Below are 12880 nucleotides of genomic sequence, written 5' to 3' on the forward strand. Positions count from 1 at the left end.
CAGGGTTTGGAAAACATCTTCATAAAGAGGAAGATTGCCCATGGTGGAGGGGTTTCAGAAAAATAATAAGAAGGGAAAAAAAAAAAAAGAGTCACAGTGCCTTAACACGAGGTTGTAGAGAGCCAATTGGCTTATCCTTATCTGGGACATCTTCGTAGGTCTGCCGCTTGTGTGTGAAGCCGAGGGGTGGGTCCCTGTTCGGGTGCCTGATGCCGGGCTAGCCTGAGGGTGTTTCTTCCTGTGCATGTGCTCTCTCGGTTGGAGAGAAATCTGCCGGAGCCAACCTAGGCTGCTGCTTACTCAGCAATGCGGGAGAGGAACCAGGAACTCTCGTGGCTGAGTGGAAATGCAATGCAATGTTTTATTGATCAGAAAAACCTGCCCTTTATATCTTCTGATATGGAAGTGGCAGGTCGGAAAAAGGAAATGGGTAGGAGAGTGGGTGGAGAGAAGGAAAAGAGTGCAAAGATAGTAAGCTTCCATCTAACCAGTGGGGATTAAAACAATGCCCTGCAGGCAGGGCGGGTCTCAAACAAAATAATGATTATGTAAATAGACCACAGCATTAAGCAGTGCAGGGAGCCTGGCGTAATGACCAACAGGCATTGACAGGTCTAACCATACCTCCATCTTTATCTTTCTCTAGTGAGATAAAGCTCTGGAGAGGTGAGGATCCAGGAGACCCTGGTGAGGTCGTGTGCCCAGAGAAGTCAGGAAAGATTCATGGTAGCATCTGCAACTTGGTGTCTGGAAGGTGGCAGGATGTAAAGTGAAACAAAATGGTTAATGAACAGAAACCAAAAGTAGGAACAGAGAAGTTGAGGCACCACCTCCAGTCTGTTTTACCAAGAAAAAGACTGCTGAAGGGAGGAAAGGACTTAACAAGTGTTTAGATGTTGACCTCACTATTTTGTGGTTCAACCATTGGGGGCTTTTAGCTGGACTCTTGTCCTGGTTAATTACTCCAATATTTCTTCTTGTTGGTTTAACCTTTCTATATAGTATGTTATGAGGTCCCTGAGACAGTACTTTTCAAATTACTGATCACTCTTGCCTGGATTGACTTATGTCTAAGTAAGGTACTTAAAGGGTTCATAGTTGTGGAAATTGACAGTTGTTTCAATATTATTTCAAACCCTGTGTAGGAGCACAGCAGCTGTTAAAACCTCTTTTGTTCTTTTTCTTCCTGGTAGGTTATGCAAGCCTCCAGCCTTTTAAACTATAATAGGCTTCTTAACTTAATCCCTCTCTCTTGACCAAGAGATAAAGCAGGGTGGGGGAGAGATAAGACAGTGATTATGCAAAGAAATTCTCACACACCAAGGAACCAAGGCTCCAGGCTCAATTCAGCTTCTCTGCCATGCTGGGCAGTAACATAGTAATAGTAGGGGACTTCAATACCCCAATCTCTCAACTTGACAGATCATCCAGGCAGAAAATCAGTAAAGAAATGAGGGAGCTAAATGAGGGGATAGATAAACTAGAACTTTTGGACATTTTCAGAGTCATTCACCCCAGAAAATTGGAATATACATTCTACTCAAGTCCACATGGGACGTTCTACTCAAGTCCACATGGGTCATTTTCAAGGAGAGACCATATGTTAGGCCACAAAGACAGCATCAGCAAATTCAAGAGCATTGAAATCATCCCAAGCATCTTCTCAGACCACAGTGGAAAAAACTAACACTTACCAATCAACAAAAGATTAGTAATAGTCCCAAAATGTGGAAGCTCAACAATACACTACTTAACAGCTACTGGGTCAAGGAGGAAATCAAGGAAGAAATCAGAATGTTTTGAGAGTTCAATGAAAATGAAGACACAAGCTATCAAACTATTTGGGACACAGCTAAGGCAGTACTGAAAGGGAAGTTCATAGCCATACAAGCACATATTAGGAATCAAGAAAAAGCACAAATAACCTGACTGCACATCTTAAAGACCTAGAAGAAGAAGAACCAAGGAACCCTAAAGCAACCAGAAGGACAGAAATCACTAAAGTTAGGGCAGAAATAAATAACATTGAAAATAAGAAATCTATAAATAAAGGTCAACTAAAGTAAATATTAGTTCCTTGAAAGAGTGAACAAAATCTACAAACCTTTAGCCAGACACACAAACAAAAAAGGTAAAAGACACAGATAAGTCGGATTGTAAATGAAAGAAGAGAAATCACAACAGACACCACAGAAATTCAACATATCATACAAGGCTTCTATGAACAACTCCATGCCACCAAGCTAGAGAACCTGGAAGAAATGGATGGCTTCCTAGATATCTACGAACTTCCAAAATTAAATAAAGAGGAACTAGATAATATAAACAGGCCCATCACAGCTAATGAAATTGAAACAGTTATCAAAAACCTTCCCAAGAATAAAAGTCTTGGACCATCTGAATAGTTATACAAATGAAATCTACAAAACCTTCAAGGAAGAGTTAATTCCTCTACTTTTAAAAGTCTTCCAGAGGATTCCAGAATACACTGAAATACTCCCTTCCAGCTTCTATGAAGCCAACATCAATCTGATACCAAAAGCAGACAGGGACACAACCAAGAAAGAAAACTACAGACCAATATCTCTGATGAACATAGATGATAAAATATTGAACAAAATTCTAGCCAACTGAATACAGCAGTCTATTAATAAGATTTTTCATCATGACCAAGTGGGGTTTATCCCAGGGATGCAAAGTTGGTTTAATATATGTAAATAAATCAATATGATCCACCACATCAGAAAAATCAAGACCAAAAACCATATCTTCATATCAATAGATGCAGAGAAACCTTTGATAAAATACAACATCCCATTATGATCAAAATGCACTGCAAAAATGGGAATAGAAAATTCCTAAAGATAGTGTAGTCTATATATAACCAACCGACAGCCAGCGTCATACTCAATGGTCAAAAACTGGGAGAATTTCCCCTAAGATTAGGTACTAGACAGCACTGCCCACTACGACCATTATTATTCAACATAGTGTTGGAAGCAACAAAACAATTATATATCTAGGAATAAACCTAACCAAAGAAGTGAAAGACTTGTATACTCAAAATTAGAGTGCTACTCAAGAGAACAGAAAAGGACACAAAGAAGTTAAAAGATATTCCATGTTCATGGGTTGGAAGAATTAACATCATCAAAATGAATATACTACCCAGAGCCATCTACAATTTTAATGCTATCCCCATCAAGATCCCAACCACATATTTTAGGAGAATAGAACAAATGCTACAGATGTTTATCTGGAACCAGAAAAGACCTAGAATTGCCAAAACAATCTTGAGAAAAAAGAACAGAACTGGAGGCATCACACTCCCAGATCTCAAATTGTATTGTAGGGCCATTGTCATCAAAACTGCTTGGTACTGGAAATGATATCGACATACTGACCAGTGGAGTAGCACTGAGAGTCCAGAAGTGAGCCCCCACACCTATGGACATCTAATTTTTGACAAAGGTGCCCTGACTATTAAATGGGGAAAGCAGAGTCTCTTCAACAAATGGTGTTGGAAAAAATGGGTTGAAACATGTAGAAAAATGAAACTGAACCACTATATTCTACCAAACACAAAAGTAAATCCCAAGTGGATCAAGAACTTGGATGTTATACCAGAAACTGTCTGATACTTAGAGGAAAATATTGGTAGAACTCTTTTTGCATAAATTTTAAAGACATCTTCAATGAAATGAATCAAATTACAAAGAAGACTAAGGCAAGTGTAAACCTATGGGACTACATCAAATTAAAAAGCTTCTGCACAGCAAAAGAAACCACTACACAAAGAGACCCCTCACAGAATGGGAGAAGATCTTTATATTCTATACATCAGACAAGAGGCTAATAACCAAAATAAATAAAGTGTTTGCCAAACTCAACAACAAGAAAACAAATCACCCCACCCAAAAATGGGGAGAAGACATGGACAGAATATTGACCACAGAAGAGATCCAAAAGACCAAGAAACTCAGGATAAAATGCTCCATGTCTTTGATTCTCAGAGAAATGCAAATAAAGACAACAATGAGATACCACTTCACTCCTATGAGAATGTCATACATCAGAAAAGGTAACAGCAGCAAATGCTAGAGAGGTTATGGGGTCAAAGGAACCTTCCTCCACTGCTGGTGGGAATGTCAATTGGTCCAACCCCTGTGGAGAGCAGTCTGGAGAAGTCTCAGAAGGCTAGAAATGGACCTACCCTATGATTCTACAATTCATCACCTAGGGATATATCCTAAGGAACCCAACACGCCCATCCAAAAAGATCTGTATACACATATGTTCTTAGCAGCACAGTTTGTAATAGCCAAGACTTGGAAGCAACCGAGTGTCCAATAATAGATGCGTGGCTGAGCATGTTGTGGTATATATACATAATGGAATACTACTCGGGTATGAAAAATGGTGATTTCTCCATTTTCAGCCCATCTTGGATGCAGCTTGAAGAAATCATATTAAGTGAAATAAGTCAGAAACAGAAGGATGACTATGGGATGATCTCTCAGACAGAAGTTGAAAAACAATATCAGAAGAGAAAACACAAGTAGAACCTGAACTGGAATTGGTGTATTGCACCAAAGTAAAAGACTTTGGGGTGGGTGGAGAGGAGAATACAGGTCTAAAAAAGAATGACAGAGGACCTAGTAGGGGGTTGTATTGTTAAATGGAAAACTGAGAAAAGTTATGTATGTACAAACTATTGTATTTACTGTTGAATGTAAAACATTAATTCCCCAATAAAGAAATAAAAAAAAAGAATAGGGATTTTTGGGTGGAAGAAAGCTACGAAGTCCATTTTAGTCATGTTTGTAGGGATCCACGCCTACGGTAGTTTTACTTGCGTTTGATAACATGAAGTTGTATAAAAATATTGTCTGAGAAAAGGGCTAGAAAGTTGGATTAGGGCACAGAGTAGCTCCCATTCTTTATAAAATTCTATGAATAAAACTATTTACCTCCATCTGCCCAAACCAGGGCACATAATACATATAACACCAAAGCCTGTGCAAACTCTAAGTCCCAATTGGTCTGAGCTCACTGCTCTTGGTCACAGCTGGGAACATTACAGGATGCACTCATTTCAAGACCAATCTTCCTCTGGTAGCACTGCAGTATGCCACAGCTTCCCTCTGGAGACTGGGGCAGTCTGTACCATCACTGCTTTATGATGAGGACAAAGTCCTGAGAGAGCCCACAAGACAGCCTATGATGATGTTCCTGATGGTAGTGGCAGGTGGTAGTATAGAGAAGGATCTGTTAGAGTTCCAAGCCTTGACTAGAGATTTTATTTATTTACAAAATAAAAATAGCAAATAAGACCATAGGATATAAAAGGGTACAATTCCACACAATTCTCACCACCACAGTTCCATACCCCATCCCCTTCATTGGAAGCTTTCCTATTCTTTTTTTTTTTAATTATTTATAAAAAGGAAACACTGACAAAAACTATAGGATAAGATGGGTACAGCTCCACACATTTCCCACCACCAGAACTCCATATCCCATCCACTTCCCTGATAGCTTTCCTCCTCTTTGTCCCTCTGGGAGTATGGACCCAAGGTCATTATTGGGTGCAGAAGGTGGAAGGTGTGACTTCTGTAATTGCTTCCCCACTGAACATGGGTGTTAGCAGGTTGATCCATACTCTCAGCCCGTCTCTCTCTTTCCTTAGTGGGGTGGGGCTATGGGGACGTGGGGCTTACAAGACTAGACATGAACCTTCCATATGACCCAGTAATTCCTCTCCTAGGGATATACCCCAAGGACTCCATAACACCCAACCAAAAAGATATGTGAACACCTATGTTCATAGCAGCACAATTCGTAATAGCAAAACCTGGAAGCAAACCAAGTCCGCAACAACAGATGAATGACTGAGAAAGCTGTGGTATATTTACACAATGGAACACTACGTAGCTATTAAGAAAAAGAACCCACCTTCTCTGACCCATCTTGGATGGAGCTAGAAGGAATTATGTTAAGTGATGTAAGTCAGAAAGTCAAAGATGAGTATGGGATGATCCCACTCATAAACAGAAGGTGAGAAAGAAGAACAGAAAGAGAAAATCAAAGTAAGATGTGACTGAGTTTGGAGTAAGGCACCAAAGTAAAAATCTCTGGGTGAAGGGTGAGAATATATGTTCAGCTTCACTGGGGGGGGGGGGTGTCCAAACAGTCCTTTGGTGGTGGGAATGGTGTTGATGTACACTCCTATTAACTTGCAGTCTCATAAATCACTCATTAATGTTAGAGGGGAAAAACTGATTGAATGTCTAAGGTTTTAGTTTTTACCTAACCTCTAGGCCTTAATCCCTAGTCCTCAGCCCTATTTATTTTCCCTTTTTAACAGTGAATCAAGCTAAGTTCCTAGATCTGTGATTTAATTTTCTTAAACAGTGAGTTTAGTTCTATACATAAGATTGTGAAATGATGAGAAAATCCTTAGAGAATATGATAAGTATTTTAACAATTAATTGTTTAAGTGAAAAACTTAGGAATGTCTTAAAGTTTGTCAACCACTTATATTTTTTAATTCCATAAAGAATTCATTCACTTATCTATTCTTAAAGAAACCCAACTGCTTAGTAGTCCGATATTCTGCTAAGTCCAAGACATATAAAACGTAAATGGTTCTCTCTGTCATATAATCTGTCAGTGAAGGATCATTATGGTATTGATCACATTAGTAGAATTTACTAATTTTGAGTTAAAATTAATTTGTCGATTTTATAAAAACTGGAGGATTACTAAATAGAATTACTATAATGTTATGTGTCTTATTGATGTTATAGTTCTATACATTTTATTCAAATTTGTTGAGTAATAGCAGTCTTTTATATTCATATTATTTTCTTTTCTTTTTTCTTTTTTTAAAAAGATTTTATTTATTTATGAGGAAGATAGGAGGAGAGAGAGCAAGAACCAGGCATCATTCTGGTACATGTGCTGCTGGGTATCGAACTCAGGACCTCATGCTCAAGAGTCCAATGCTTTATCTACTGAGCCACCTCCTGGACTACTTGTTTTTCTTTTATATTGCCAGAAAGGATATGTTTTCATTTTTATTCTGTAAAGAACCATCCCATAATATATTTCACTGTTGAAGTCAGCTGTTCATTATCATTAATCTCATTATCTAACTTTTCCCATAAATGTCAATCTCTTGTAGATGTTTCTATGTGTCTTCCTACAAAACCATTTCAAGCTTTCCAGCCTTCATTCAACTTGCTTGATTTCCCTCATCCCTTACAAGAGGACCAGGTAAATTTGCACATAAGGTATTTCTATCAACTTTTTTTGAAAGACTGCCCTCCTTGTGGAAAATAATAGAACTAGCAATTAATATCTCTGATAGCAAAATGTGCCATTGTGTTGGAAAAATAGGCTTTATTAGATACTTTCTGTCATTGTCAGGGCTTAAATGCTCTGAGATTACTTTTTCAAATAGCAAGAAAGAGAGACAGAGGAAAGAAGGGAGAGAAGAAAAAATACCACAGCACCAAAGCTTCCCCTGGTGTTTTGAGGTGCTGAGTTTGAACCTGGGCTGTGGGCATGACAAAGCAAGTACAATTCAGGTGAGTTATCTTAACAACCCAGTATTTCACTTTTTTCCCCTCCAGGGTTATTTCTGGGGCTCAGTGCCTGCACTACAAATCCACTGCTCCTGGAGGCTAATTTTTTCTCCTTTTTGTTGCCCTTGTTGTGATTATTGTTATTGTTATTGCTATCGTTGTTCTTGGATAGTACAGTGAGAAGGACAAGAAGACAGAGGGGGAGAGAAAGATAGACACCTGCAGACCTGATTCACCTCTTATGAAGCAACTGCCCTACAGGTGGGGAGCTGAGGGCTCTAACCAGAATCCTTACACTGGTCCTTGCGCTTTGTGCCATGTGCGCTTTTTAGTTCACTTTTTTAAATAAGCAAGTTTCTTCTAGCCAGGTTTTTCAGAAAATTAGATTGTTGCACACACATCTTGAATATTTCATAGTCTTTGCTTTGCCTTTTTGTCAAAATAAAAGAATTTTGGAAGTGTCCCTAGTCTTTTTTTTTTTCCAATTTTTATTTATAAAAAGGGAACACTGACAAAAACCATAGGATAAGAGGGGTAAAACTCCACACAATTCCCACCATCAGAACTCTGCATCCTATCCCCTCCCCTGATAGCTTTCCTATTCTTTATTCATCTGGGAGTATAGACCCAGGGTCATTATGGGTTCAGAATGTGGAAGGTCTGGCTTCTGTAATTGCTTCCCCGCTGAATATGGGCATTGACAGGTTGATCCATACTCCCAGCCTGTCTCTCTCTTTCCCTAGTTGGGCAAGGCTCTGGGGAAGTGGGGCTTTAGAACACATTGGTGGGGTTGTCTTCCCAGAGAAGTCCGGTTGGCATCATGTTAGCATCTAGAACTTGGTGGCTGAAAAAAAGACTTAACATACAAAGCCAAACAAATTGTTGACTAATCATGAACCTAAAGGCTGGAATAGTGCAGATGAAGATTTGGGGGTCTCCGTTTTGTAGAAAGTTAGCAGGCCTAATTCCAAAGGGCCCATGACTATACTAGTTTTTTTTTTCCTGAGCCTGACATCTAATATGTAGGTTGATCTAAGTTATTCTCTGGGGAGATGATGTCATGGCTGAGAAAAGGGCTAGAAACCTGAATCAGGGAAGATAGTAGCTCCCAAATATGGGAAAGGTGTATAAATATTGTTGACTGTAAACCCAGTCAATTTGATCTGATCTGGGGCCCATATTGGATCCCTAGTGTTTATTCCTCTGGAGTATGGAACTCTGGTGGTGAGAATTGTATAGAATTGTACTCCTTTTACCCCACAATTTTGTTGATCATTACTAAATCACTAAAAAAAAAGACTAGTTCAGAATAAACATGTTAGTCTCTATAGTCACACAGTCTCTCCATATTTAACATCATTTACAAATAAATGTAATGGCTGAAATGTAATTATTTACTTTATAGGCATTTTTTGCAATAAGACTTTAGCAATTCTGTTGTAAGTCAAATAGTTTTGTTTTACCCATATTGTTAATCAATATGATATATATACATGTATATATATATGTGTGTATATATATATATGTATATATATATCACAAAATAAGATATGGAATAAATTATATTAAAATATCTGGGGGAATATATATAAGAATTTTATATGAGGCTGGGTGGTAGTTCACCTTGCTGAGTACACATATTACAGTGTGAAAGGACCAAGTTTCGAACCTGTGGTCCCTATCTGCAGGGGGAAAGCTTTGCGAGTGTTGAAGTACTGCTGTAGGGTCTCCCTGTTTCTCTTCCTCTCTATCACCCACTCCCTCTTGTTTTCTGGCTGTCTCTATCCAATAAATAATGATTAAAAGATTTCTAAAAATTTAAAAAGAATTTTTTAGAAAAAAAGTTTAGGGGTGAAAAGGTCAACACACAAGGACACAAGTTAAGGTGATGACTTATGAACTTGATTTGTTTCATCCTTTCTCAAACTAAAGGTTCCCTCTGTTCGTGTAGAAAGATATATTCCTAGGAAAAACTCCAGGGAAGTAGACTTTGAAGCACTGGTTTTACAGCTGAAGGAGACTTCAAGCTTACAGGAGCAAACTGATGTCCTCTACATGCTGTATACAATGAAGTAAGTGATTGATATTGTCAGCCTACTTTAGTGATCAGATAGAGAGTAGTTGCATAGCACATAGATGGAATCTCTTTCATCTGGATTTGAATTTTAACCAACCCACTGTGTAAATCTAGATAAGATCTGGCACATTCAAGGTGGTATGGCCCCACTGTATAATTTTAAAATGTCAGTTATCCTCACTTATAAAATTTGGATTATGCTTGCCCCATGAAATGATTGCATATATTAAACTTGATATAATATTTGTAAATCCTCCATACAGTTACTGATACACAGTAGGTAATTAGCTATTATTATTAGCATGGTTATCATTCAGCCTCCACTATTTAGTAAAATATGAAGGTAAATAGATTCCTTTTTAAATTTTTTTAAAAAGGAAACACTGACAAAAACCACAGGATAAGAGGCATACAACTCCACACAACTCCCACCACCAGAACTCAAAAGGAATATGAAGATTTATATAGGAAAAAGAAAATAGCATTGTTAGAGTTTGCTATGTGTCTAGTAGCTTGCTAAACAAACACATTGTATCTAGCTACTTCATAATTCAGTGTTTTCAAACCGAACTCTTGTCCCCTATTTGCCTCTATAAAATAGCTTAGTATATCTCATTTATTCATGTTGCCATCATCTTTATGAGTAGGATGGACACACACCCTTCCAAATTTGGTTTGTACATTGAAATTGATGGTGTCAAAGATATATCAAAAGTGTGTGGAATGTTTATTACCAACATCATGAGTCTTTCTGGGGAGAGAAAAGCAATCTCTCAAGTTGGTCCAGAAAGAAAGCTTAAGTGAGCAGGGAATGGAAACTGGATTTAGAATCTTAATATGATTTGAAGAAGATAGTGTAAGGGTTTTCACTCACACCAAAGGAAGGAGCACTCAACTTTCTTATCAACTCACTTACACATAAGGTATTTTTGGTATCTCTCTCTCTCTGGTTTGGGGTGGTCTCCAGGGGAAAGGCAATGGACTGGTTCTTTCTCGCTCACGACAGGGGTGGCACAAAGTAAAAGACACCAGGGGACTCAGCGTGAATCTAGAATCTGAGTCCTTGAGTCCCAGAATCCTGGAGTCCGTTAATTAGCAAAGTGGATATGAGTTAAATAGAAAAGCAATGAAGTTAATTATTGTTGAAATATGACAGAAATTACAGGTTTCTTAACGGTCAGTATGCCCCTAAGGTAGGGGGCTGGTATGACAGGAATTGATGAGATACAAGACAGTTATTCTCCATGACACAAGCAACTTAATTATCCAAAGGTATTTGAGAGAAGCATAGGGGTTAAACCCATAGGGTGAGACATAAAGAAGATGGATATCAAAAGGCCATATAGTTTGGAATTTCTCTTGTCTGGGGTCTGAGGTATGTGATGAAGTGTGTGATAAGGTGTGTTCTTCTATGATCAGAAGGTGACTTTGAATAAGTGAATCTGCGGCCATATGGCCTGCAGTTAATGGAGGAAAGTACTGGGGTTTCTGTGGGCCTGAGAGTCAAGAAGGAAAGAACCAAGTCTGAGTTTCCCCCCTTCTGATCACCTCGGTTGAGAGAGACTTACCAAGAGGTTATCTTCTCAGACCTCCATCCAAGGACGGGGGTGGTTCTCCCTAAGCTCTATCAGGCTTACACATGGTCCCAACAAGGTATAAAGGAAATAGGAAAGATGGAGCATGGGGCCAGGTTGTAGTGCATCTGGTTGCTCTCATGTTACAATGCACAAGGACCCAGGTTCAAGCTCCTGGCCCCCCACTTGTCAGAGGAAAGCTTCATGAGTGTTGAAGCAGTGCTGCAGGTGTCTCTCTTCCTCTCTACCTCCCCTTCCTTCTCAATTTCTGACTATCTCTAGCCAATAAATAAATAAAGATAGCAAAAAAATTTTAAAAAAGATAGAGCCTGAAATCAGTCAGTATGTAAACATCAAATGTAGTGACAGATTCTTTTTTCTAATTTAAAAATTTTTTTATTTATAAAATGGAAATATTGATAAGACCATAAAATAAGATGGGTACAATTCCCACCACCAGAAACTCTATATCCAATCCCTTCCCCTAAAAGCTCTCCTATTCTTCATCCTTCTGGGAGTATGGACCCAGGACCATCATGAGATGCAGAAGGTGGGAGGTCTGGCTTCTATAATTGATTACCCACTGAACGTGGGCATTGACAGCTCAATCTATACTTCCATCCTGTCTCTCTCTTTCTCTAGAGGGACTCTGGGGAGGTGGGGCTCCAGGACATATTGGTGGGGTCATCTGCCCAGGTAAAAACAGGTTGGCATCATGATAGCATCTGGAACATGGTGACTGAAAAAGATTCTTATGAAATTCTCCAACTATATTGTATTTTGGAGTCAGCATCTATCATCAAGCTTTCCCCCATATTTAGTTAATTACCAAGTCTTTAAAGAGTCTTGCTTCTAAATCACCACCTTCTGCATCTCTAGTAGTCTCATAAGGACTACTGCTACAGCTTCCTAATAAGTCTTCTCACTTTCTTGTTCTCTTTCACAGAGAAGGTCAAATAATTTTTTTAATTGAAGGAGGTTAATGCTTTACAGTGCAGCCATTGACATAAGCATACAATTTCAGTATGTACCAGCCCATAAAAATTTCTTTCTCTCCTCCATCCCCTTCTCCCCAGAGTCCTTTGCTTTGGTGCAATACACCATGTCCAGTCCATGGTTCATTTTCTGCTCTCCATCCCCATCCCTACTTTTTAAAATTATTTTTATTTATTATTTTTTGGAGACAGAATGAGAAAGAGATATAGTGGGAGAGAGAAAGAGACCCCATCCCTATTTTATTAAGTCCTGATAATAAGTGAGATAACTGGTCAAGTAGCTTTTCTTTTCTACCTTTCATGATAAAAATATCAAAACATATTTTTTTAAAAAAAGGTAATGGTGTAGTAGTAGACACTTTTAGATCCAGCCTAAACTGTTGTAATACATACATAATCTTGTCATATCTATATTCACACTCTTTTCATTCTGGATTATTTTAATGAAAATACCAGACATTATTTTATCTCTATGGTATTTGCTATAATATCCTCTATGTACATTTAATATAATTATTCACTATCATTTCTAAAGGGCAAGGAATCTGCTAAACTAGAATCACACTAACACTTGTGGTTCTAGACAAGATAGAATAAATGTATTCCTTGATGCTCTTGCTAAGAACAAGAGGATAATATTTATGA

General features: G+C 38.4%; 1 protein-coding gene across 4 annotated transcripts in view; it reads left to right on the plus strand.

Annotated features, from left to right (window-relative positions):
• Window positions 1–12880, plus strand: part of PHKA1 (phosphorylase kinase regulatory subunit alpha 1) — a 254836-nt gene that overhangs the window by 161328 nt on the left and 80628 nt on the right. For all 4 annotated transcript variants that reach the window (XM_007526062.3, XM_007526063.3, XM_060182855.1 and 1 more), the window contains 2 exons: window positions 7187–7278; window positions 9522–9661. In XM_007526062.3, the coding sequence (XP_007526124.1) occupies window positions 7187–7278; window positions 9522–9661 (232 nt within the window). The remainder of the gene's footprint in view (window positions 1–7186; window positions 7279–9521; window positions 9662–12880) is intronic.

This window comes from Erinaceus europaeus, chromosome X (assembly GCF_950295315.1).
Source record: "Erinaceus europaeus chromosome X, mEriEur2.1, whole genome shotgun sequence".
Lineage (NCBI taxonomy): Eukaryota > Metazoa > Chordata > Mammalia > Eulipotyphla > Erinaceidae > Erinaceus > Erinaceus europaeus.